At 35.5% G+C, this 23847-nt stretch overlaps 1 protein-coding gene across 2 annotated transcripts in view; it reads right to left on the bottom strand.

Annotated features, from left to right (window-relative positions):
* The window catches only part of PRKG1 (protein kinase cGMP-dependent 1), a 1231781-nt gene that overhangs the window by 763371 nt on the left and 444563 nt on the right, over positions 1-23847 (bottom strand). For both annotated transcript variants that reach the window (XM_059899096.1, XM_059899095.1), the window contains exon 3: positions 10533-10646. In XM_059899096.1, the coding sequence (XP_059755079.1) occupies positions 10533-10646 (114 nt within the window). The remainder of the gene's footprint in view (positions 1-10532; positions 10647-23847) is intronic.

Genomic DNA, 23847 nt, shown 5'->3' with positions numbered 1-23847 from the left:
CTGTCATGACTCAATTTTTTCTTTTAATATATTTCTTATGTACAAAATTTTTAAAAATTTCTTTTTATTCTTTTTTAATATTGTTGTTTATTCATAATTCCTACTTTAAAGAAATTCATTAACTAGTAGATTTATAGAAAAATGTAGCTACTTAGTGATGTCTCAAATACTGAACGATAAAATTTCATTGCATGAAACACTCATAAGTATTTAAATGCGCTGCAAAAAGTAGATCCTGCAGTTGGTTTTGATTGCTTATTATGTGTTTCTAAGGCTTTAAGCTTATGTCCTTTTCTTCATTATGTCACACAATTCATCCTTTCGTAACAGATGTACTTAATGTGTCCATGTGTTACAATTCAAAAAATAAAACAGTTGTGACTTGTGAATTGTAATTGCTGTGTAACTTTTTTGTGAAAATAGAGTCCTTAGGCCAACAGAAGTAATCCTACAGATGCACCTGTGCTTTAAAGCAAAATGAACCACCGCAAACAAAATTTAAAAGTTTGTGACAGCCGCAGCACAGCAAAGTAGTGTCAAACTCTTGGCCCTCTCTCTAAAACTAGCTCTGGGTCTCAGTGCTTCAGCTTTCACCCATCCCCAAAGCTCTGAGCCTAGAGCAACACTCATAGAATTCAAATGTTAGTTGTGTTTATTAACCATCATTACTATTGAGCATTCAATGAGAATCCATCACAGTGTAGGAAAGATTTTTTAAAAAGCAATTATAGAATATACAATATTGATCTATCTTAGTACTTTGCTTTTTATTCTTTCAATCAGCTGAGTAAATACAAAAATTACCTCTGATCAAATTATTGAATAAATGAATGAAGGTTTAATATGTCAAAAACTAACACAAGCTTTGCATCGTGGGAAAGCTTTTTATGATGCAGGTCTTTGTGGGAAAATTACAAATTCTGAGGGATTAAAGAAACTGCTGAAAAAAAAAAATCAGCCTTCCTTGACCATTGTTTAGATTTACTATTAAATTACCCATGATTCTTAAAAAATAATAATATCCCATCAGTTAGAGCCTGACTATTCTCTACATATAGGAAACACTCAAGGTATTCAATGATTGAACAATTAAAGGATGGAGCAAGAGAGTAATTTATCTAACCTTAAGAAGGAATTAAGTACTATTGCCTTCCTTGGACTGTGAGAGGGTTTTGTTTTTTTCCCCCAAGAAGCACTGCTAACATATGCCTATTTGCCAGGTCTAGTCAATACTAGACTTGGATCTTTTCTGGAAATAGTTAAATATAAATTCTAAATAAATTCTGACTGTAACAGCTGCCATAAAAACACTAGGGGAAAAAAAAACAACAAACTTCAGCCTGTAAAAGAGAACAACTGTAGTTGAATAACAGTTTTCTTCTCTGAAATTCACTTTTAATCCACTTAAACAATAAAGGAATGTAAAGAATAGCTTCTGCAGCCCATTTGTTCATGCTAGTCTGTTATATCATCATTGGTACCTTATGAATTGATTCCTTTATTAAAGAAATTTATTTCTCAGGGATTACATTATTGGATTTATGTTACTAATTTTTACGGTATTCTTTAATAGACAAATGTGATACAAAATTGTACTAGGAAGAATATTATTGAATTAAGTCACTAAACAAGTGTACCCACTTCTCCAGGATGATGTCTTAATACACTGTTTGCTTAATCATCCAGGATGATGACAGCTCCTGGGAAGTTACTGGGCTACTCCTTCTGTAATCAGGGTCATATTTCTAGTCCTTATCATCTAAATTTATCTTGTGTCTTCCTTCAGGATTCTTGGTACAAAGCATGCATTGGACTGGGAGAAAGCAAAGCATGCATCTTTTTAACCTGCCTCTCGAAGGTAAAACAGAGTGTCTCAACAGTTATCTCCTCTGCCTTTGCACTGTCACACAGGGAGCTTGACAGTATGGGGTTGCTCCCGGTCATTAAAACCCCAGGAATTAACTGCACACACGTTGATTGATTGTACTGGCAGACAAGGCTGCTTCATTTTCACACGCAAAAATCTTTACCATAAATACATTGCTTTATGGAACTCTATGATGGCATTTCCTAAAAAGTAACTAACTGCTTACTTCTTGATTTAGGCATCTTAAGAAATCTTCAAGGTTTACAGCCACTCCAAGAGCTTCATCTAGAATTCCTTTACATTAACACTGAAACTGGCATTCATTCCTTGTGTTCCTTTACCAATAAAAAGCACTGTATGTTGACCGTATAGGTATAGGCATTACATTTATAGTTCATACAGGGATTTGAGCAAGAAATTATACTCAAATCTCCTTTTACTTTTTTTTTTTTTAATATATCACCTTACACTAAATCAGACATTTTATTTTCTTCCTTCCTGCCAATGAAATGACTAGCTCTTATATTAATCATATTTGAATATATGTAGGCAGTAATTATATATGTAATTCTTACTTTTTTAAACAAATGTTTCTATTAACTACTTTGCAAAGCTGAACTTGAAAGTAGCATCCTTAAAACATGGCCTCCCTCCCCCTTCCTCTCTCTCTTTTTTCATGTGCAACACCACAAACCTTTTAAATATAAATTTTTATGTGATATAATATTCTTCTCTTTAATACACTGGTTTACTGTTATTCACTATCTATCCAATTATTGACAGAAATGAAGCTTTCATTTCAACCTGATTATTATCCATTGTTTTGTGTAGATTGGTTTGTACCATAAATATTTTTATGTTATCATTATGACAAAATATAGTCCTTTGTTATAAGTTTTCATCATCCTGGAAAAACAGACATGACTTAAAGCTCTCAAGGTAAAAATAAAAAGTACCGACGGAATTTAGTATGTGTGTAAATGTTACAGTTAATGTTTAACAAACCCACAATTGTATCTAACATTTTGAAAGTGGTTTTAAAGGCACATTAGGATTACCATAGAGTTCCCCTATTTTTTCAGGATGAAGTGAGAAGGAAGGGGGTCTGTATCACTATGTGTGGTATTAAATATTTTAATATCACTACTTGTGATATAAAATTCTTATTATCTCAGGCTGTGGCATTTAATGTTACTGGCCAGTGGTGCTAACACTGAAGTGTATTTGCTGGCTTTAGTCCTTTTACTTTTTTCCCCACTCATCTTTAAGGTTTTGACAGCTGGCAGATTTTCCTGAGTCAGGTTGAATAATGTAGTGTTTGAAACAGAGCTGCAAGGGAATATACAAGCCACCTCACTGCATAGACTCAACTTAATTTTAAAAACAAAAGTAAACAGAAAAATCCAAACCTTTTAACTTCGTTCTTAAAAAGTCTTTGACACAGTGAAATATCTTCATTGGTCAGCTCACCCCTGTCAAATATCTCAGGAAAGCTTAAGTATGGAAAGTTGAAAGTATTTAAACTAAAGCAGATGTTATTCAAGTCACCAATTTGTCAGATTTCTTGTAGGATGTTTAGGTTCTTTTCTGTTAGTACTGAAGTACTTTAGTCCTGAGGAATTTTTAAATACTCGCTATAAATAATCGAAGGAGAAAGAATTACTCAGATATTTTGCCCAAGTCAGTTCATAAAAGAGCTTCCACAGCCACGATAGACATGCTTTGCTGATAACTTTTCTATGCTAATCACCTTAATCTGGTATGAAGATGTTTTCCTACAAACAGAGAGCTTTTAGTCTTGGGTTTTTATTGGGGTCTCTTTGAATAAGACCATTTGAATAATATACTGTCTAAGGTTTGGGGCACTTTGAGCGGGGCACTCAAAGTGTGAGGAACAGGCTTCAATTTAGTATCTGCAGGCAAAAATTCTAATTCGTGTACAGCTGAAGCTGGAGCAAAGAGCATGTGATTCAAATCTCAAAAAAATCCCTGTGTAGTTGGGAGAACTGGCTGTGGGAAATCCAGGTAAAAAATACGACATGTTTTTGCAAATTCACAAACAGGGTATATGCCACTTAATCTCTCTCTCATTGTAAACTAAGTGCCTTTTCCAACCTATTTGTTTCCAGTAACTTCAACTTCTCCATTCTTGTGATTTTAGAGAACCTGGGGCATAGAATTAAGGTAAGAGGCCCTGGGTTAGTGTAAATTTACATTGCTCTAGCTGTGAGTGTAGTGAAAGTGAAATCACAACCAGGAATAAGACTTTAGAAAAACATGATAATAATATGCTTCCAGATATGGGAACTGAGTACGTCAGGGGTATTGAATGGACATATTAGAAATTCCTATCCTTTATGGGGTTTGAAAATAGACGGTAACACTCTCCTTTGTTAGTATAATCCCAAAATATTTAGACAAAAATGTGAAATTCAAACAACACTGGAGACACTGTTTGGTGTTATGGAAACCAAATATAACAACTGACTTTTTTTTTTTCTCCCCATGGCATCTGGAATGCTTGTAATTGGATAGACGCAATCAAAGTGACCATTTTCATATCACAGTTAATAAAGAAAACTTGAGCCTATTTAAGCCATGAATAACCTCAAGGCATTTGTTAGATTTGTTTCCAATATAATGTTAATATTTTATATTTTTATATCCTCATCCCTCAGGGGAAAATCAATGGTGTTGTTTTATAAGATAAAAGTAACATAACATGGATTTTTTCCCCTCTATATCACTGTGGTTTTTGTTCTAAAAAAATATTCTTCTTAGTGCTATCAGATCTTCCTCCTGGTACTACCATAATAACCAATAGTATATACTTATTTATTTTCAAAAGAATCCCAATTGATTTTTCCCAGATGAAAAACAAAGAGCTTGCTTCAAACAACCGTTCTTTTAGTTGGATCACTATGGACAAGCTTATAATCATAATTTAGAGCATATGTCAATCTATAGCTTTAATAAAAACATTTCTTTTTTGGATTAAAGACTTGAATGTAAGATCTGAAACCATAAAACTCCTAGAAGGAAACTTAAGTGGTAAGTGTCTTGATATCAGTCTTGGAGATGATTCTTTGGATTTGACACCCAAAGCAAAGGCAACAGAAGCAAAAACCAACAAGTGGGGCTACATCAAACTAAAAACTTTCTGCACAGCAAAGAAAGCCAACGAAATGAAAAGGCAACTGTCAGAATGGGAGAAAATGTTTGCAAATCATATATCTGATAAGGGGTTAATATCCAAAATATATAAAGAACTCATACAACTCAATAGCAAAAAAACCAAACAATTTGATTAAAAAGTGGGCAGAGGATTTGAATAGACATTTTTCCAAAGAAGACATAGGGATGGCCATAAGGCACATGAAAAGATGTTCAACATCACTAATCATCAAGGAAATACAAATCAAAACCACAGGGAGCTATCACCTCTCACCTGTTAGAATGGCTATTATCAAACAGACAAGAAATAACAAGTGCTGGCGAGGATGTGGAGAAAAGGAAACCCTTGTGCATTTTTGGTGGGAACATAAATTAGTGCAACCACTACGGAAAACAGTACGGAGGTTCCTCGAAAAATTAAGAATAGAACTACCCTATGACCCAGCAATTCCACTTCTGGATACTTATTCAAAGAAATAAAACACTCTTTTTTTTTTTTTTTTAACATCTTTATTGGAGTATAATTGCTTTACAGTGGTGTGTTAGTTTCTGCTTTCTCCTCCCTCTTGCGTCTCCCTCCCACCCTCCCTATCCCACTCCTCTAGGTGGTCACAAAGCACTGAGCTGATCTCCCTGTGCTTTGTGGCTACTTCCCACTAGCCATCGATTTTACATTTCGTACTGTACATATGTCCATGCCACTCTCTCGCTTCGTCTCAGCTTACCCTTCCCCCTCCCTGTGTCCTCAAGTCCATTCTCTATGTCTGTGTTTTTATTCCTGAACTGCCCCTACGTTCTTCAGAACCTTTTATTTTTTTTTTTAAGATTCCATATATATGTGTTAGCATACGATATTTGTTTTTCTCTTTCTGACTTACTTCACTCTGTATGACAGACTCTAGGTCCATCCACCTCACTACAAATAACTCAATTTTGTTTCTTTTTATGGTTGAGTAATATTCCATTGTATATACGTGCCACATCTTCTTTATCCATTCATCCGATGATGGACACTTAGGTTGCTTCCATGTCCTGGCTATTGTAAATAGAGCTGCAATGAACATTGTGATACATGATTCTTTTTGAATTATGGTTTTCTCAGGGTATATGCCCAGTAGTGGGATTGCTGGGTCATACGGTAATTCTATTTTTAGTTTTTTAAGGAACCTCCATACTGTTCTCCATAGTGGCTGTATCAATTTACATTCCCACCAACAGTGCAAGAGGGTTCCCTTTTCTCCACACCCTCTCCAGCATTTATTGTTTGTAGATTTTTTGATGATGGCCATTCTGACCGGTGTGAGGTGATACCTCATTGTAGTTTTGATTTGCATTTCTCTAATGATTAGTGATGTTGAGCATCCTTTCATGTGTTTGTTGGCAATCTGTATATCTTCTTTGGAGAAATGTCTATTTAGGTCTTCTGCCCATTTTTGGATTGGGTTGTTTGTTTTTTTGATATTGAGCTGCATGAGCTGCTTGTAAATTTTGGAGATTAATCCTTTGTCAGTTGCTTCACTTGCAAATATTTTCTCCCATTCTGAGGGTTGTCTTTTTGTCTTGTTTATGGTTTCCTTTGCTGTGCAAAAGCTTTTAAGTTTCATTAGGTCGCATTTATTTATTTTTGTTTTTATTGTCATTTCTCTAGGAGGTGGGTCAAAAGGGATCTTGCTGTGATTTATGTCATAGAGTGTTCTGCCTATGTTTTCCTCTAAGAGTTTTATAGTGTCTGGCCTTACATTTAGGTCTTTAATCCATTTTGAGTTTATTTTTGTGTATGGTTTTAGGGAGTGTTCTAATTTCATTCTTTTACATGTAGCTGTCCAGTTTTTGCAGCACCACTTATTGAAGAGGCTGTCTTTTCTCTCTTGTATATTCTTACCTCCTTTATCAAAAATAAGGTGACCATATGTGCGTAGGTTTATCTCTGGGCTTTCTATCCTATTCCATGGATCTATTTTTCTGAAAAACACTAACTCTTAAAGATATATGTACCCACATGTTCATTTCAGCATTATCTACAATAACCAATATATGGAAATGACAGGTATAGCTATCAATGAATGAATTAGTAATGGAAATGTGGTGTATATATACACAACGGACTACTATTAAACCCTTAAGAAGAAGGAAATCCTGCCATTAGTAACAACATGGATGGACATTGAGGGCATTATGCTAAGTGAAATAAGTCAGAGAGAGAAAGACAAATACCACTGTGATCTCACTTATATGTGGAATCTTAAAAAAAAAAAAAAGAGTTCTGGCTCTTAAATACAGAGAACAGATTGGTGATTGCCAGAGGTTTTGGGGGGAGGGGGGCAGCGAGGGGTGGGTAGAATGAGTGAAGGGGGTCAAATTGCACAAACTTCCAGTTATAAAATAAATAAGTCCTGGGGATGTATGTACTCATGGTAGCTAGAGTTAATAATACTGTGTTGCATATTTGAAAGTTTCTAAGAAAGTAGATCTTAAAAGGTCTAATCACAAGAAATTTTGTAACTATGTATGGTGATGGATATCAACTAGACTTATTGTGGTGACAATTTTGCAATATATTCAAATATTGAATCATGCATATCTGAAACTAATACAATGCTATATGTCAATTATACCTCAATATAAAAAAATAAGACAACTATTTTTTATATCCTAATTTAAAAAAAGACTACCCACAGGTGTTAGGTTCACATTCGTTATCAGAGGAAGTCACTGGAATGTATTTATTTAAGGCCTGATACAATTTCAAAAAGTGCTCTTGCGAACAAGAAATGACTCATGCACATTGAGGAACTCTTGAATGTCACCTAGGATTTAGTGATGACTGTGCAATTAAAAATGCATTAAAATGCTAGGCAGCTTTCAGGCTAATCTAAGGAGAAAGAAAAGAGGGATCAACATTTTCAATCATGAAAGAAAGTGGGTATTGTTGGGGGAAAAGGGATCACAAGCCAGGTAAGTGAGAAAGAAAAAAGGTGTGGATAGACAAGCTATTGAGTAGGTAGGGCAATTTCCTCAGACTTAGACTATTACACCCAAGTAGATGAATGCATTTTGAAAGTTACTCCAAGTGGTCATCACTGGCAAAATAATGGTTAAGAAAAAATAGACAAGACTCAACACAATCCTGAATTCTGAGAAACAACTGGATCTAAAAAGCCAAATAAGGACGTTTTAAAATATCACATGTTAAGAGTAAGATAGCATTACTGTAGTCATTTGGTAAAACTAACACCCATGATGGAATCTAATCAGAATTATAAAGTGATCAGCCTGAGAGTATAATTTAAACAAATTTAAAATAGTATTTAAGAGCTATAATCATCAATCATAAGTACAATCTCCCTGGATAGTATAGAAGATAGCACAAAAGGTCCTGAAAAACTAATGACCATTATTCACACCTTATAGTTCTTACACAACATTCAGAAGTTGTTAATAGATATTATTCCTTACACATACACAAAACCTCTGCATCTAAAAATGCAGAGATGTATTTGTACACCATCAACCACAGACTCTTTTCTGAATACAAACTCCACATCTTTGGGCACGATAAATACACATGACCACATACACACTCATGAGACATCTGAGTCTGTGTCAAAGAAAATGCTCCATCACTCATTCCCTTTAATGATGGATGTTCTGACGCCAAAACAGTTAGGATCATAATTTGCATTCAACATCCAGTTTCTTCTTGTTCAATCAGATGCATAATGTCTATTTAAATTTACCAAGCATGAGAACAACAGAGGCTAGTGCAAACGAACAGCATTTTTATAAGAACCTAATAAGAAAACTGACTTTCATGAAACCAAGCAATCATCTTACAAAAAAATCTTTTGCTATATAATTAATTTAAATATTTGATTCAGTTTATTTAAAGTATTTCTTTAATAATAATTCAATATTCCAAAATATTAAGCACCATGTTACTATCAATTGCTGGCTTTTGGAAAATCTGCAGTTTCAGTTAGATTAAATGAGCAGTACACAAGGCTGAAATATTTTTATAATTTAAATATTTTAAAACCTTAAAAAATTATTCAGAATACAGAGAAAGCCTGTTTTAATCCAAATGTGCCATTATGGCTCCTTTTTGCCCTAAAAGTGATATATTTCTCATGAAAATGAAGCATGATAGTAAAATCTGTTTACTTAATGGAGTCACCACTGCTCTTTTTTTCTAGTTAAGGTACTTTTTAAGTGAGTTAAAGTTCTGGCAGAATCTTTTATGGTTCATAGGGCTTCATTATTCTTTGAGTCATATAATTAAATAATCACATGAAATAAAAACATGGCAGTGCCTATCAATCAAAAGAGTTGTGTTCTCAGAGATCAAGAATCAAATGCCAAGAAAGACTCATCGAATAAGGGCCCCAACTGCCATTGATGTTACAGTGATTTCAGTGACTAAAAAGGTGATTCACTAACAAGACCTATAAGAATTTCTGTGACTCTAGCTGGCCATGCATTCTTGAGTTCTTTACAACCCGTTTTAATATCATATTGTCAATCATATGCCATACTTCTGAGAGGAAAAAAAAAAAGCAATCTATAAAATAGTCAGTGACACCCAGACAAGATTAATTAACGTGAACAATTTGACGTTTTGCCAACAGGATTATTTTAATAACACAACCTAATCAAAGTAACTTGTGACTGCAATCATCCACAGGATGTGTCGGAAGAACTTTTCAAACATGAAATATACACGTCTGCCTGAAGATGTAATGGACTTTCCACTGTTGGCTTTGGCATTCAGCTCTGTTTGTTATACACTCATTACATCCTGTACTCAGGAAGAAGGAATATTTAAAACAAACTTCTTTCCCTTCTAACTACTGCAGCTGCTTCTACCAAGCAATAAAAGTTGCTAGAGAAATCATATATACACATACATGTAAAATTAGGGAAACAAGCTGCTTTAACGCCTTGATTTAAAATAAGCTCAATCAGTAGAAAAGAAAAACGCTGTATTATACAGCTTGATGAGCAGCTGAGGACAAGAATATACTCAGACGCAGTTCTAGGATTCAGGATATCTTACTCAGTGTCTGAATGAGACGAAGGACATTTCTCCTCAATTTTTCTAAACTACTGAATGAATAAGTGAAATTTATGTGGGGAATGCAACCCAAAATAGACAGATATGTAAAATTTTCTTAAATATGATTCTGAGGCATTAAAGGCAGAAAAATGAAAAGTCTTGCTTCTGTTTAATTCTAATTTATAAAATTATATCATTTTGTAAATCCTAATTTAATGAGTTCTAGGTTAAAGGATACTTTTCATAAGTCAGCAATAAAACTTAGCTCAATGTTAACAATCATCCTTTAGGAGGAAAATATCAACTGTATTGCAAAGCAATAATTAGAATATAGATTATTTTAATCTTTACAAAGATTAAAATTGAGAGGCATGTTAACACATCGCAGGTCTATGGAAAAGACACTGAAAGTATCAAAAGAAAAAAGAACAGCCTTACTCTTGACGGTCGCCGTCCGGGTACAGTTGTAAAGAATAGCCAACTCCCCGAATACTTTTCCTGGACCCATCGTGCACAGCTTCACACCTTCTTTTGTAACTTCAACCTTACCATCTAAAAAGAAGAAGGAAAAACACATCATTTCGATTCTCTCTCATGCTTCATTTCATTTGTTGCATTTCCAAGATGAGATGAGGAGGGCCAGGCTCATTTTCAAAAATGCAAAGCAGCTACCAACTAACACAAAGTCATCCTCAAGATGCAGTGCAAGAAATGCAATAAAATATGTAAGTTAAGAAATCCATATCCTTTCCTAAATTAATCACTGATAAGATTAGAGATGAGACTAAAAGAAAACACCAAAAAAAAGACAGAGATAAAAATGGCAACATGTGAAATTATTCCAAATGCAATATTAGAAAACTCTGGTAATTCCAATTTTAAAGTCATTTTGAATTTGAAAGAAAAATTGAGTGTGTACATATTATACAGCACACTTCGTACTCGGGAATTCTCATCTGAGTAAGGTAGCTATTATGCAAAGGGAAATTACTTTGATCCTAGAGCATTATTTAATTGCAGCTCATGGCATCTTTTATTTTTAAACATCTTATCCGACTTGGGCAAGACTGTTTCATCTTCTTCCCAGCCCTGCAACATGGACTGTAAGGAAACCAAACTATAAGGGTTGAGGAAAAAGAAACAGACACTGGGACTGTTGATGTTCCACAAAGGATTTGGAAAATGAAATGCTAAAGAAGGAAAAAGCTAAGTAAACAGCGGGCACTGGGTATACATTGTTGCCTGAAAGTAAGGAAATGTTATTCATGAAGGAAATGAAAAAAAAATGCATTTTTAAAAAAGTCATAGCTATGTACACTAAAAATTCCATCACCTAACATAATGGGGGAAGAAATAAAAAGGCAACACAATCTATTCTACACTTAATCCTACCCTTCTATTATTCCTCCCAGTAACTTAGCCACGGTCTACAGAAGGAAAACCTAATGCTTGGCAGTAGCTAGTGACTGAAAGGAGCTAATGCTACCAAGTTTGTCCAAATGTCAGGCCTTCATGCATTGACTCCATAATTATCACTTTATCTGTGTGCTTCCAGTAATATTTAACTTTTTGGAGTTTTAGCTTTACATTTACTCCCTCCTTTTTAAAAATCAATCCAGTTCTACCTAAGCAATGATATTTATAAAATTATAGGGTTGTTCAAATACCTATTGAGATAAAATCTTAAATATTAAAAAACTTTTTAAAAAGCTGAATTCATGTACCACTGATACGAGATCAATCCTTCAGAGGGCATTGTTTTACCCTGAAAACTATTTCATCTGAATGGTATCAATGGAGAGAGAATGCTGCAGTAATTAGGGTAAAATTTCAGACAAAATCTACTCACTACTCTTGAACCGTGTACCTGTTCCTCCTCTGTGTGTTAAGAAGCTATTTAGGAATGAATGTATCCAACAATCCTAAAAGTTTGGAAATACTTTTATGCAGGTATGACCACTAAAAAGTCTAGCTTTTTCATGCCTTACTTCTTGACTTCAGGAAGGGAAACTTTCTCTTGATAGGTACATCAAAACCAGCCCAGGAAATTCATATTTTTTTAAGCTTCAGTTGCTCCTTCCATGATATCCCCACTCAGCCCTTTCTCTCAATGGCAAGCCTATTCCTCTAGAAATTTCATCTGCCACTCAAGAATGAAAGCTAGGCTCAGAATACAACATAGTTAAGACATTTATACATCATTTGAAGTCAGACCAGGAGTTAAGTTCTGGTTCTCTTATCGGTTCCTTACTAGCCTTGTGTCCTTGGGCAAGATGTTAATTTTTCTATGCCTCAGTTTATTCATTAATAAAATGATAAAAGCAAAGTACCTATCTTATTGCATAGTTTATAAAATGAAATGAGATAAAGCAGGTGCAATGCTTAGCACAGTGCTGGCATATAGCAAATCTCAGTAAATACTACCTGTTATTATTGGTATTATTTGCATTATATTTCTTTCTTATCATTTAAATGTAGGTAGGGCTTATTAGATTACACTGAAGCACAATATTCCATCATCTATTACAGAAACCAATCAAGGTCCATGTAGGATAATATTTTTTCGTTTTTGTTTTTTAAATGGAGAAAGGATTTGTTTCAGATTTTCTCCCTATGGGGGGCTGAGGAGAGAACTTTGGGGTTTTAATCAATATCATACCCAAAGAAGAAGGAAGAATCTCAAGAATTCACACTGATCTACCTGGCAGAATGCAGTATTTTTGTACTCCTTCCTACTTGGCTATGTCCAGCCAACATTTGTTGTAGTATTGCTTGAACAACTATAGTCTTATGGCGGAGGTTCCCATGAATAACATAGTAACAATTTTCTCAGACATAATATTTTTTTGACTTAAAGCTCTAGCTTTAACTATATTACTAGAACTAAGAGCAGAACGAATAATGCCTAAAGAACTTTCATACACAGCTCATTTTGTACAAGTCTGCTTCTCTGTCTCTTTGGGTCCCACGGTTTAAAGTCTTCAGTGGAAAGGAATCTATAGGAATTAGACCACTGCTAAGAATCCTGCTGGACAGTTTCAGAGTTAGGTCTTCTTAACCACTAACCAACCTAAAAAAAAAAAGACCAGACATTGGGAGTCTTGTTTTAGCTCAGTGGTTTCTTAAAAGGCATCTGTGGACCCATCACATCAGAACTAATTTATAAAATCCAGATATTCCTCCCTCTGGGAAACTGTAAATGTCCCTCAACCCAGTGACCACTCTGCTTGGTCCTAGAGCCTCTTACTTCTCTGAAAAACCATGCTCATATAACACTGATCTGTTTTAACTTATGGACAATTCATCTTATAAGTGTTCATGTTTCCCATTCTCATATGACTTCTAGAAGGTTCACAGCATAATTCTATAGGACTCTGGGGTTTCGAATTTGTGCAAATTCTGGTTACAGCTCATTTTCCTGATCTGATATTTTCTTAATTTTCTCAAGATTAATTCACTTTTTTGGAAAAGACAGGTATAAGTGATTATATATATATATGAATAATTGGTGTTGGTAACAGAAGGTTGAATCCCATATTAATTAAAATAGCAAAAAAAATTTTTAAAAAATACTTGCTGAAACAAAAATAGAAAGTTGGATGTCAAACATCTTTTCCAGATTAAGTTAAACACTGCAGATTCAATATATTCACAATAGCCAAGGAAGAAAGGGATCTGATCTCATATAATAGTTGAGAAAGGTCGAAAAAGCACTGTATTTTTTTTTATATGAACAGAAAGATCTAAATGTTAAACAGAAACAAAGTGTTTGTAAATTGTTACCCTGAGTCATAATTTGATCACTTATCCTTCCTCATACCTGTTGTGTGGATGGGGAGTGAGTAATTTAGGGAGGTGAGATCGACTGGACACTAAAAAGAAAGAAAGGTACACACAAGGCATTAATGAGAGTTTTTTGAGAGACATTTAGAAGTGCTGTCATTTCCAAAAGCCCAATAAGGTGAGTTATTGATGTGAAATGTGAATTTGGTTAAGCTCATTCACTGTGCCACACACCAGCCTTGAAGCAAAATTAGAAGTGATTATACATTTACAAAGGATTTCCAAGTATGGACTAAGTGGTTCACTTAAGAAAACTAAGAACAAGACAGTCAAAAGTTTACTGCATACACCCAGCAGCTCTTACTCCCACCTGATCAACCTCCTTTAAAGTATTAGATTCACCTTGAAGCCACTCCCCTCACATATACTCCTTTCTTTTTCACACTGTGTCTGAAAACAAGATTTGTTTTAAATGGACTCCATGTCCATGGAAAGTAGGTAGGCCTACGTGTGGTAATTTTGGTTGTGAGGGGAGGGTTATGAGGAGAGGGATGTGGGGAAACAAATAGGGAAAAAGTCAAGTAGGCCTAATATGTAGCACACTTGTGCAGAGGCTTACAGCACTGTAGAAATAGGCCAGCTTGGAGGTTTTTATATAATTGTAATTTGCTGTTAACTTTAGGAATATATTTTGATGAATTTACCTCAGGTCAGCTTTGATTAATGTAATTTCTATTTCTTTAAACAACAGAAGAGAATCATTAGCATTTATTCATGACTGTTTTAATACTTCAATTTAGTTTGGTTTTCAAATATGTTAGATTTCAAATCAAATTTTTTTTTTAAAGAATAGCAGAAGGACATTTTCAAAACATCCTAGTAGAGTTCTAGACTTTTTCCATGATTTTCCCTGGCTAAACTCAACAGCGACGAGAGGCTATTAGAACTGTTACTTGAGGAACTCATAATAATCCAAAATGTGATTAATTTATGTCTTCTACTTCTGCTCTTTTTATTCATTTTTGATTTTTTTTAAAAAACATGTGATACTACACTGGTGTTATTTTTACTATGCCCTATCTCTACCAGGAAAGAAAAGAGACATTCAAATCATTTTAATTTGAACTTTGCTAAACTGTTAAAGTTGTTTGTGCAAGAGATGTTGGAATGCTGGCTAAGATAAAATGTAAGGGTTATTTATAGTTTCATTTGGCTCTTTTTATCACTCCTGCCATTAGCATGAATAATTGAAAGCTTTATCACAGTAACTTGACTGTATTTTTTATTTTACTTCAGGTACCACATGCCCATTTATGATCTGCAATGGGCTGAGTCATAAGTACTAAATTTTGCCACTTTGAGGAATAATCAACCTACCTGTTGCTCTTTGGTATCACTATTTATATACCACTTTTGGGAAATGCTAAGTGTTAAGAGATCCATAATAAAGCATCCATACTTTTATCTATCTTTTATAAGAATCAGTATGTCCTATAAATAAGACACTGAATTTAGAAGGAGACCCAGAATCTCCTGGCTTTGTTTATCTTCATGGGTTTTTCACTAACCGGTGGTTTTGTACCATAGGACTTTCATGATAAGGCAAAATCAGTTTAGAGATTTACTACTGGCAGGCTGAGACAGAATGGTTGGCAATAACCTAATTATGAACACTCTGTGCTTAGTTCCAACAATCCTGGTTGGAACATTCAAGACAACTCGATTGGTCTTTAAAGGGAGACAGTTGTTTTATCAAAGGTCCTATCTAGACAAGACCTTCCATCTCTTTCATTCTCTAATACGTTCATGATTTTGTAGGTTTGAGACCACAGCTTTTACATTATGTATTCTCTCATGAGGGTTTCTGTAGCTCCTAGATTCAATAGGATTCAATAGGAACATTCAACATTGTGGTGGTTGAGCTGTGCTGTGACCAGCATATATACATTTTCTCTAGGAGATGAGGTTACTTATGTATCTTGTTTTTTTCCTTTCTAGTTTTATTTAGATATAATTGACATAGAACACTGCATGTAGGTTTAAGGTCTATAGCATAATAACTTGACTTACATATATTGTGAAATGATTACTGCAATAAATTTAGTTAACATCCATCATTTCATATAAACACAAAATTTTTTTTTCCATGTGATGAGAAATTTTAGAATTTACTCTCTGCTTTCTCAATGGATTAACAATACTATTATATTGAACTTGCCTTATAGGGTCATTTTAGATGGGGGTTACTGTCATCTGGGAAGAAACTAGAAATTAATAAGGCTACTACGGGATAACTAAAGGGAAAAGCCATCTCATTGCCAGGGACACACACTATATTCTTAGACAGTGTTCCTTAAGAATACTTCTTGTCAGTCATTTATATATGTCTTCTTTAAGCCAGTATAAGGAAAAAGACTGTCTCACTATGAGATGAAAGTTTGTTCTTGAATTAAAGAAGGGCAGTGTGTCAGCACCTTATCAGTTTTCTATTTAAGTTTGATTTCAAGTCCAAAAGGATATGGTCTCTCTGGATTTAAACTCCTGCTCCTTAAATGAGGTGTTAATTTTGATTGAAAAATCATTCTTTGGCCATTGAATAAAAGCCTGTGAAAAATTGCCCTGTTTTAGTATTTAGTATTATATGTTTTCTTCCTAAGTTTGCTTTAGTGATTTTTGTTTTTTGTTTTTTTTTTGGTTTACCAGTTTCTCATTACAGATTAGCGATAAGAGAAAGAGAGAAATGGAGACCGAGAGAGAGAGAGAGAGAGAGACCATAGTTTTTTCTTCCCTAAACTATTTGTGCTTTCATAGTTTCTTTAACCATCAGGTCCTTATAATACTTTAGATGGGACCAAGCTTTCCATTCAGAGAAGTCACTTCTTTGATATTATCATAGCAATAATTCTTACTAGAAGCACAAAAGTACTAGTCATCCAAATGGAATGAAACAGAATCTGAGGTATAAGAGGCTAGTTGAGGTTCAAGCCACATGAGAGAAGAACTTTGCTTTTTCTCCTTCAATTAGGCACATCTGATTTCCCTTCTGGTCATGACTGCTATAAATATACTTGATACAATTTTTCTTTGCACTAAATTACAATAGATTATAATACACATTGAATATGAAATAAAATCAAAAACATAAATGAGGCATCTAGAACTAAAAAATCTCACTTATGAAAAAAAATTAGAAAGAGAAAGAGAGAGAGCTAGGTTAACATGCACATCAATATACTTGAACTTCACTTTTTGTTTTGGTTTCTAACTCTGAGGTCTTAGGGCATACATATCCACAAAGGAAACCTACATGAGGAAACAGACTGAAATGTAAGCAATTTGGATACAGAAAATCATCTGCACCATCAGAGTGAAAGTCTGGAATGAGCAACTTACATTGCAGCACTTCTGTCCTTGGGGATAAGTAAGAATTTACTAAACCTATTGTAGATGGCTCAACCATTGACCTGACATGAACAGGACTCTGGAAAGATTTCATAAACATCATGATTCTATAATCTTTCTACACATTATGTTTTGAAATTCTAGCACTTTAAAGTATTCAAAAGGCACTAAATAAATATCTGTGGACTAATTTCAATTTCTAGTGATGAAGAAAGGTAAAGACAGGCCAGAGAAGAGATATTCACACATAGGAAAGGAAAGGGTCATTCCCTGAATAATCAGAGTTGAACAGATAATTTGTCTCAAGTTTATTAAGCTTAATTCTAGCCATGTATAATGCATTTTTGCTCTATTATTTCTATGATACATGAGCACCTCAATTAGCCTAAACAATGAACGGCCATGTCTGTAGTTACTTAGAGAAAGGCAAATGACAAGTACTGTTATCACTGTCAGACTTGTGGGCACTTATCATACGACTTTTGTCTTTGTTATTAAGTTTGGGAGGTTTTTTTTAAAATAAATAAATAAATTCATTCATTCATTCATTTATTTATGGTTGCGTTGGGTCTTCATTGCTGCTTGCGGGCTTTCTCTAGTTGCGGCGAGTGGGGGCTACTCTTTGTTGCGGTGTACGGGCTTCTCAATGAGGTGGCTTCTCTTGTTGTGGAGCATGGGCTCTAGGTGCACGGGCTTCAGTAGTTGTGGCACGTGGGCTCAGTAGTTGTGGCTCCTGGGCTTTAGAGCACAGGCTCAGTAGTTGTGGCGCACGGGCTTGGCTGCTCCGCGGCATGTGGGATCTTCCCGGACCAGGGCTCAAACCTGTGTGCCCTGCATTGGCAGGCAGATTCTTAACCACTGCGCCACCAGGGAAGTCCCTTGGGAGAGTTTTTGATATAACACAATGGTTCTCAACTGGGGGCAATTTTATTCCAGGGGATATTTGGCAATGTCTGGAGACATTTTTGGTTCTAGGGAGGTTTTGAAACTAGGGAGGTTCTACTGGCATCTAGAGGGTAGAGGAACACTGCTAAACATCCTACAATGCACAAGGCAGCCCACACAACCAAGCATTATTCAGCCTAAAATGTAAGTAGTGCCAAAGTTGGAAGCCCTGGAGTCAACTATGTCCATGTGTATACAAAACACTCTACATTTAAAGGGACAATTTTGACTTCCACTTTTTAAAAAATCTCTACCAGATGTAAATTACAAGCTAAAAATAGGCTAATCCTAGGTTGCAATATTTAAGTAATCCATGTTGTCACTAGATTAGGATAGAATTAGAATAAAGACACAAAGCTACTTTACCGAATAATTTTCCCCAGCAGGTGTCAACTGAAATAGAAGTGATTATGAAAAATTTTTGAAGCAAGTCTTATAAGAATATCCTACTGATGTTAGAATGACAGCCTTTTTCCAGGCATACTTGAGAATATCAGGTCCTGGCTCTACCACTGATTGGCTTGGAGATCTTGGATAAGTTATTTAACTCTATGCTTCCATTACCTCACTACAGATTTGGTATAATAATAACTTATTTAATAGGTTTTGATAATTAGGTAATGCATGTGGCCAGACAAAAAATATATAGGTTAAAAATAGTTCTTGAGGAAATTCTCTCTCCTTTTTCTTTTTAAAAGAAAAAATACTTTGATAGGCAGTTTTAAGGAGGGAGAGGCAGGGTCCAAGGTCTTGGTTCATAAAGTTTAGGAGTGGGAAGGAGGAGAGTGATAAATGAGCAGGGGCAAGGAAAAGAAAAAGATGAGCAGCAAGCTGGAGATTTCAGCGAAATGCGCCTGCAGGAAAGCCTCATGTTGAGGAGGCTAGAAGACTTTTAGTACGAGGGATCTCTAATGTACAATATTCAGTTAGTTGTTGCCAGAATTAATGTCCCACATTTCTCTCCAAATTAACCTGCTTCACACAAATTTCCTGTGTTAAGGGCTTGGAGGAAGATAAAAGCTTGAGGAAAGATCCATTGCTTGGATACATCAATAAACAGAGAGGCAAGGAAATGAAGAATGAGTGATAATGAGAAGTTGGAAAGTAGGAAATCTTGGAGTAACTATGTAAATTACGTAATTATAAAAAACTAAGGACTCAGGAATTGGTAGATATTTTAGGGGAGGACACCAGTCTTTTCATAGGATGTCAAATGGGTGCTTAATCCAATTTCACCTAAGACTAGAAAGGTCAGAAAAGAATCCACTGTGAACAAGATGATGTTGCTTCAATCAGAGATTATGTCTCCTTTATCCAAGTTCGCTTAACACCTTTGTAATGGCTCTTATGAGGCAGAAGAAAGAAGAGTTTTGAAATCAGAAGTTCTAAGCTAATATTCTGGTTCTCACTGCTCTTGAAATGTCAGACATTTAGGCACTCAGTTTCTCCATCAGTGCGATGGGAATAATAGCTACCTGCTTCACAGGATTAATACGTGAAACTTATGTGAAAGAGTATGGTGTGTGATGAAGCTTTCTACACGTTAGTATACACTAAACTAATTGCAGGGCCAATCATGTAATCCTGCAGTGTCTGGTTGTAAATAGGAGGAGATTAGTAAATTCTCATGAGTGAATACATGGGAATGTTAGTGAAAACGACCCACTGCTGTGATCACAAGTGTGGGAAAGCTTGAAGATTTCACTTAAATTATATTACCTATGTAGTCCAGAAGGAGAAAAAACAGTACAGTTGACCCTTGAGCAACTCGAGTTTGAAATGCATGGGTCCACTTAGATGCCGATATTTTTTAATAGTAAATACTACAGTACTATTGAAACTGAGCAGGACCCTGTGGGGCTCCTGGGCACGGAAGCCTTTCCATGTCCCCCATTTCTTGTTTGTAGGGAACAGACTCCAGCCTCCATAACCTTCCCTGAGTCCAAAAGGGAGATTCAAACAGTTGCTAATAAGGGAAGGCAGTGGATGCAGAGACAAGGGAAGAGCAGCCAAGAAACAATAGTGCAGCCTTGGGGCAGAGTCCTGGTTCCACCTCAAGGGATACACATAACAATATCTTTGAGCTCTTTACAGAAATAAATCCCCCAACAAATGGAGTTACATTCTTCATTCCAGAGATGTCCACCTGAGGCCAGATTAAAGGAACCAGAGAAGCTCATCTAGAGATTACCTGAGACCAGATTAAAGGAGTGCAGGCCCTGCACACACCCTAATCTGATCAGCAGCCCCGTCCTTGAACCATTGCTATAAAACTCCTTAAGAAATCCTCCCGGGTTGGGACACACAGTTTTCAAGGGCAGGAGACCACTGTGTCCCCCTTTGCCTGGCAAAGCAATAAAGCTATCCTTTTCTACTTCACCCAAAACTCTGTCTCTGAGATTTGACTGGCACCGGCACACAGAGGCCAAGTTTTTGGTATCGCTATACAGTCTGTGGTTGGTTGAATCCACAGATATGGGAGGGACAACTATAAATTTTACTTGGATTAACTTGTGCTTGTTCAAGGGTCAATTGTAATTTAAAATGTCAACCTCCCACTCTACTTAGTAAAAGTATTTCTGCACTGTAACTTATTTTACCCAGCAGTACATTTCTGACAATGCGAATTTTTATTTCATAGCTTAGATTACACTTGATGTGACATTTGTATTTCTTTCCCCTTTAAAGTAGTTAGGATTCTCCAGAGCATATAGCAAGCACTTATCTACCTTCACATTTTTTAAAAAGCAGACAGAAAACAAAACAGAAGCAAAAACAAAGGATAACCACACATCCTGCAAAATACTCTGAACAGCTATAAAAAGATTAAAAAGAACGCTTTTGAACTTACTCTCAAAAGCAGTTGTTCAAATGGCCTGCAACAGGGTGAGAATGAGAAGAGTTGGTTTGAAAGTTATTCCCCACACAAAGAAGATGAACTTTGTCCTCATGTGCCACTGAGAACAAAATAAGGTGGATCCAGTATAATATTTTAACAAGTTAAACTGAGGGTGGAAGACCAACTACCAAACACTCCTCTACTTGGCAGTCAGGGAAAATGGCAGATTAAAGTCATACAGAAAGAGAGCTTCATCAGTTGATAAATGGATAAACAAAATGTGGAATTCTGTTGAGCCACAATAAGGAATGAAGTATTGATTCAGGCTACAATATGAATCACCCTTGAAAACGTGCTAAGTGAAAGAAACAAGTCACAAGGACCACACATTATTGAAGCCAAGCAGGACCCTGTGGGGTCCTCCTAGGTACAAAAGCCCCTTCATGTTCCCCACTTCTTATCTGTAGAAAAAGGCTTTAGTCTCCTAGACCTTCCCTTAGTTCCAAAGATCAAACTCAAGCAGTTAATAATTAGGAAAGTGAGGGTATACAGAAACAAAGGAAAAGCAGTCAAACAGGAAAAGTAATGATAGCTTAAATGACAGTTCAGCAACTAAACAGAGTCCTAGTTCCTCCTCAAGGGATATACATAACAATCTGATGCATAACTTTGAGTTGTCCTGAAGAAACTAAGACGTCCACCCATGCAGAGGATGCTAACCATGAGCACACAGACCCCAGAATAGCTGGAACCGGAAGGGTGATGATTAAGATTCCCAAAACATCACTCTGTTACCTCACCACCAACCAATCAGAAGAAAGCCATGCACCCTGCAGCCCTCACCCCAAATGTTGCTATCAGGGAGCTTGGGTCTTTTGAGCATTAGCTGCCCATTCTCCTTGCTTTGTGTCCTGCAATAAATGCTGTACTTTCCCTCACCACAACCTGGTGTCTGTAGATTGGCTTTGCTGTGCAGTAGGCAAGTGGACCCAAGTCCAGTTCCATTTATATGCAATGTCCAGAATAGGCAAATTTATGGGAACAGAAAGTAGATGACTAGTTGCCTAGGGCTGGGAGAGATATAGGATTGGAGTATGATGGCATAGGGGTACAGCATTTCTTTTACAATAATGAAAATGTTCTAAATTTGACTGTGGTGATGGATGTACACATTCTGAGTATAATAAAGCCACTGAATTATATCTTAAGTTAGTAAACTGTACGGAATGTAAATTATAAAAGAACAAGGACTTAGCACAGGCACATAATAATTGCTCAATTATAAGACTGGCCATTAATGCCATTCATAGTATCATATTATCCTTTAGGAGAATGTTTAAGAATGAGATGATTTGGCCTCTCAATCTTTTTCAAATAACCTTCCACCTACTCCCTTTAGGACACTCACACCAACATTTCTCATCATGCATTACCTCATTTTCCTTCCCAAATTACCATCAATCCCTTCCCAACTTCACTGTATGACTAACGACACCAAAATCATCATTCAATCATGTGACCAATGACTACAAATACTTCTTACTGTAAGCACACTTAATCCACTGAATTATATTTATTTCTTAACTAAAAGTCTTTCTTAAGTTTTTGTTCACAAGTGACATATAGCTCCCTTTCTGGATTCTCTGCCACCAAACTAAACAGCAAAGATTTTAGAATCATTTTCCTTGATTACTGTTCTGATAAAATATCCCTCTGCTCAGAAATTCACAGTAGTTTTTGTGGAGTTAAAAATCAAATTCCTAGCGCTGTATATCCAGTCTTCCCACAAACTGGGATCTTTCCTAAATAAACCTGACACTGAATCTTCATCTCTGTCAACCTCTTATTCAAACTTCATGGTCTAGCTCAAAGGTTCTTAACCTAATAGAATTCAGGATGGGCGGGGGGGATGTCTGTGAATATGGAGATTTTATATATATATATATATTCTTTATTTTTACTAACCTCTGATTAAAATGTAGCATTTCCATAGTAACAAACCATATTAGCTTCACAGTACTTGTGACATTGTCATCAATAAAAATTACATTTTATTATATGACAATTATTGCAGAAATCTTAAAAATTGTTTTTGCTTTTCACTCTTTCAAATACATGGCAGTTAATAGATACATTGTTAGATATTATTTAATGTGTTAAAAAATACTCCCATATTAATGAATCACAAAGTTTTATTATTTGTTATTTTTTATATACTTTGTTTCCTTGGTAATTTAGGGTAGCCAATTTTATGCACTTTAGAATATTTTGAAATGAGGTCCCTAGATATCAGACTTCTGCAGATGTACATAGTACAGAAAAAGATTATTCAATTAGCCAAAGGTTCTTAATCTTCTAGATTCCTCATAGAATCTTACTATGGTATTAATAACTATCACTGACGGCCCAGAATTTGCATGAGAAAGAAAAGACAAAGTAGATTAAAAGACAAAACAAAACAAACAAACACTATCCTTGCTGGCTGGAGTACTTATTAAAGTCTAACATTATGGATTCCATCTCACTGTTTGTCAACTAAAGTCAATTGACGCCCTGGACATCTGGTGTACCTCTCACCTTAGAGAGTTATTTTATTAATATATCTTTGGACATAGTTAGGAAAGGGGGAGTGTTGGCTCTACCAGCACAAATCCAGTAAGATAAAGGAAAGCATACTAGACATACTGCTTAAATGGAAACCATAGAAATAGAGTCTTTATCTTGGATATTAGAAAAACACTTTTGTCTCAACACATTTTTGTTAATCACCCTTCTATTCTATTA

The sequence above is a fragment of the Balaenoptera ricei genome, chromosome 16 (assembly GCF_028023285.1).
Source record: "Balaenoptera ricei isolate mBalRic1 chromosome 16, mBalRic1.hap2, whole genome shotgun sequence".
Classification (NCBI taxonomy): domain Eukaryota; kingdom Metazoa; phylum Chordata; class Mammalia; order Artiodactyla; family Balaenopteridae; genus Balaenoptera; species Balaenoptera ricei.
This window is presented reverse-complemented; position numbering and strand designations above follow the sequence as displayed.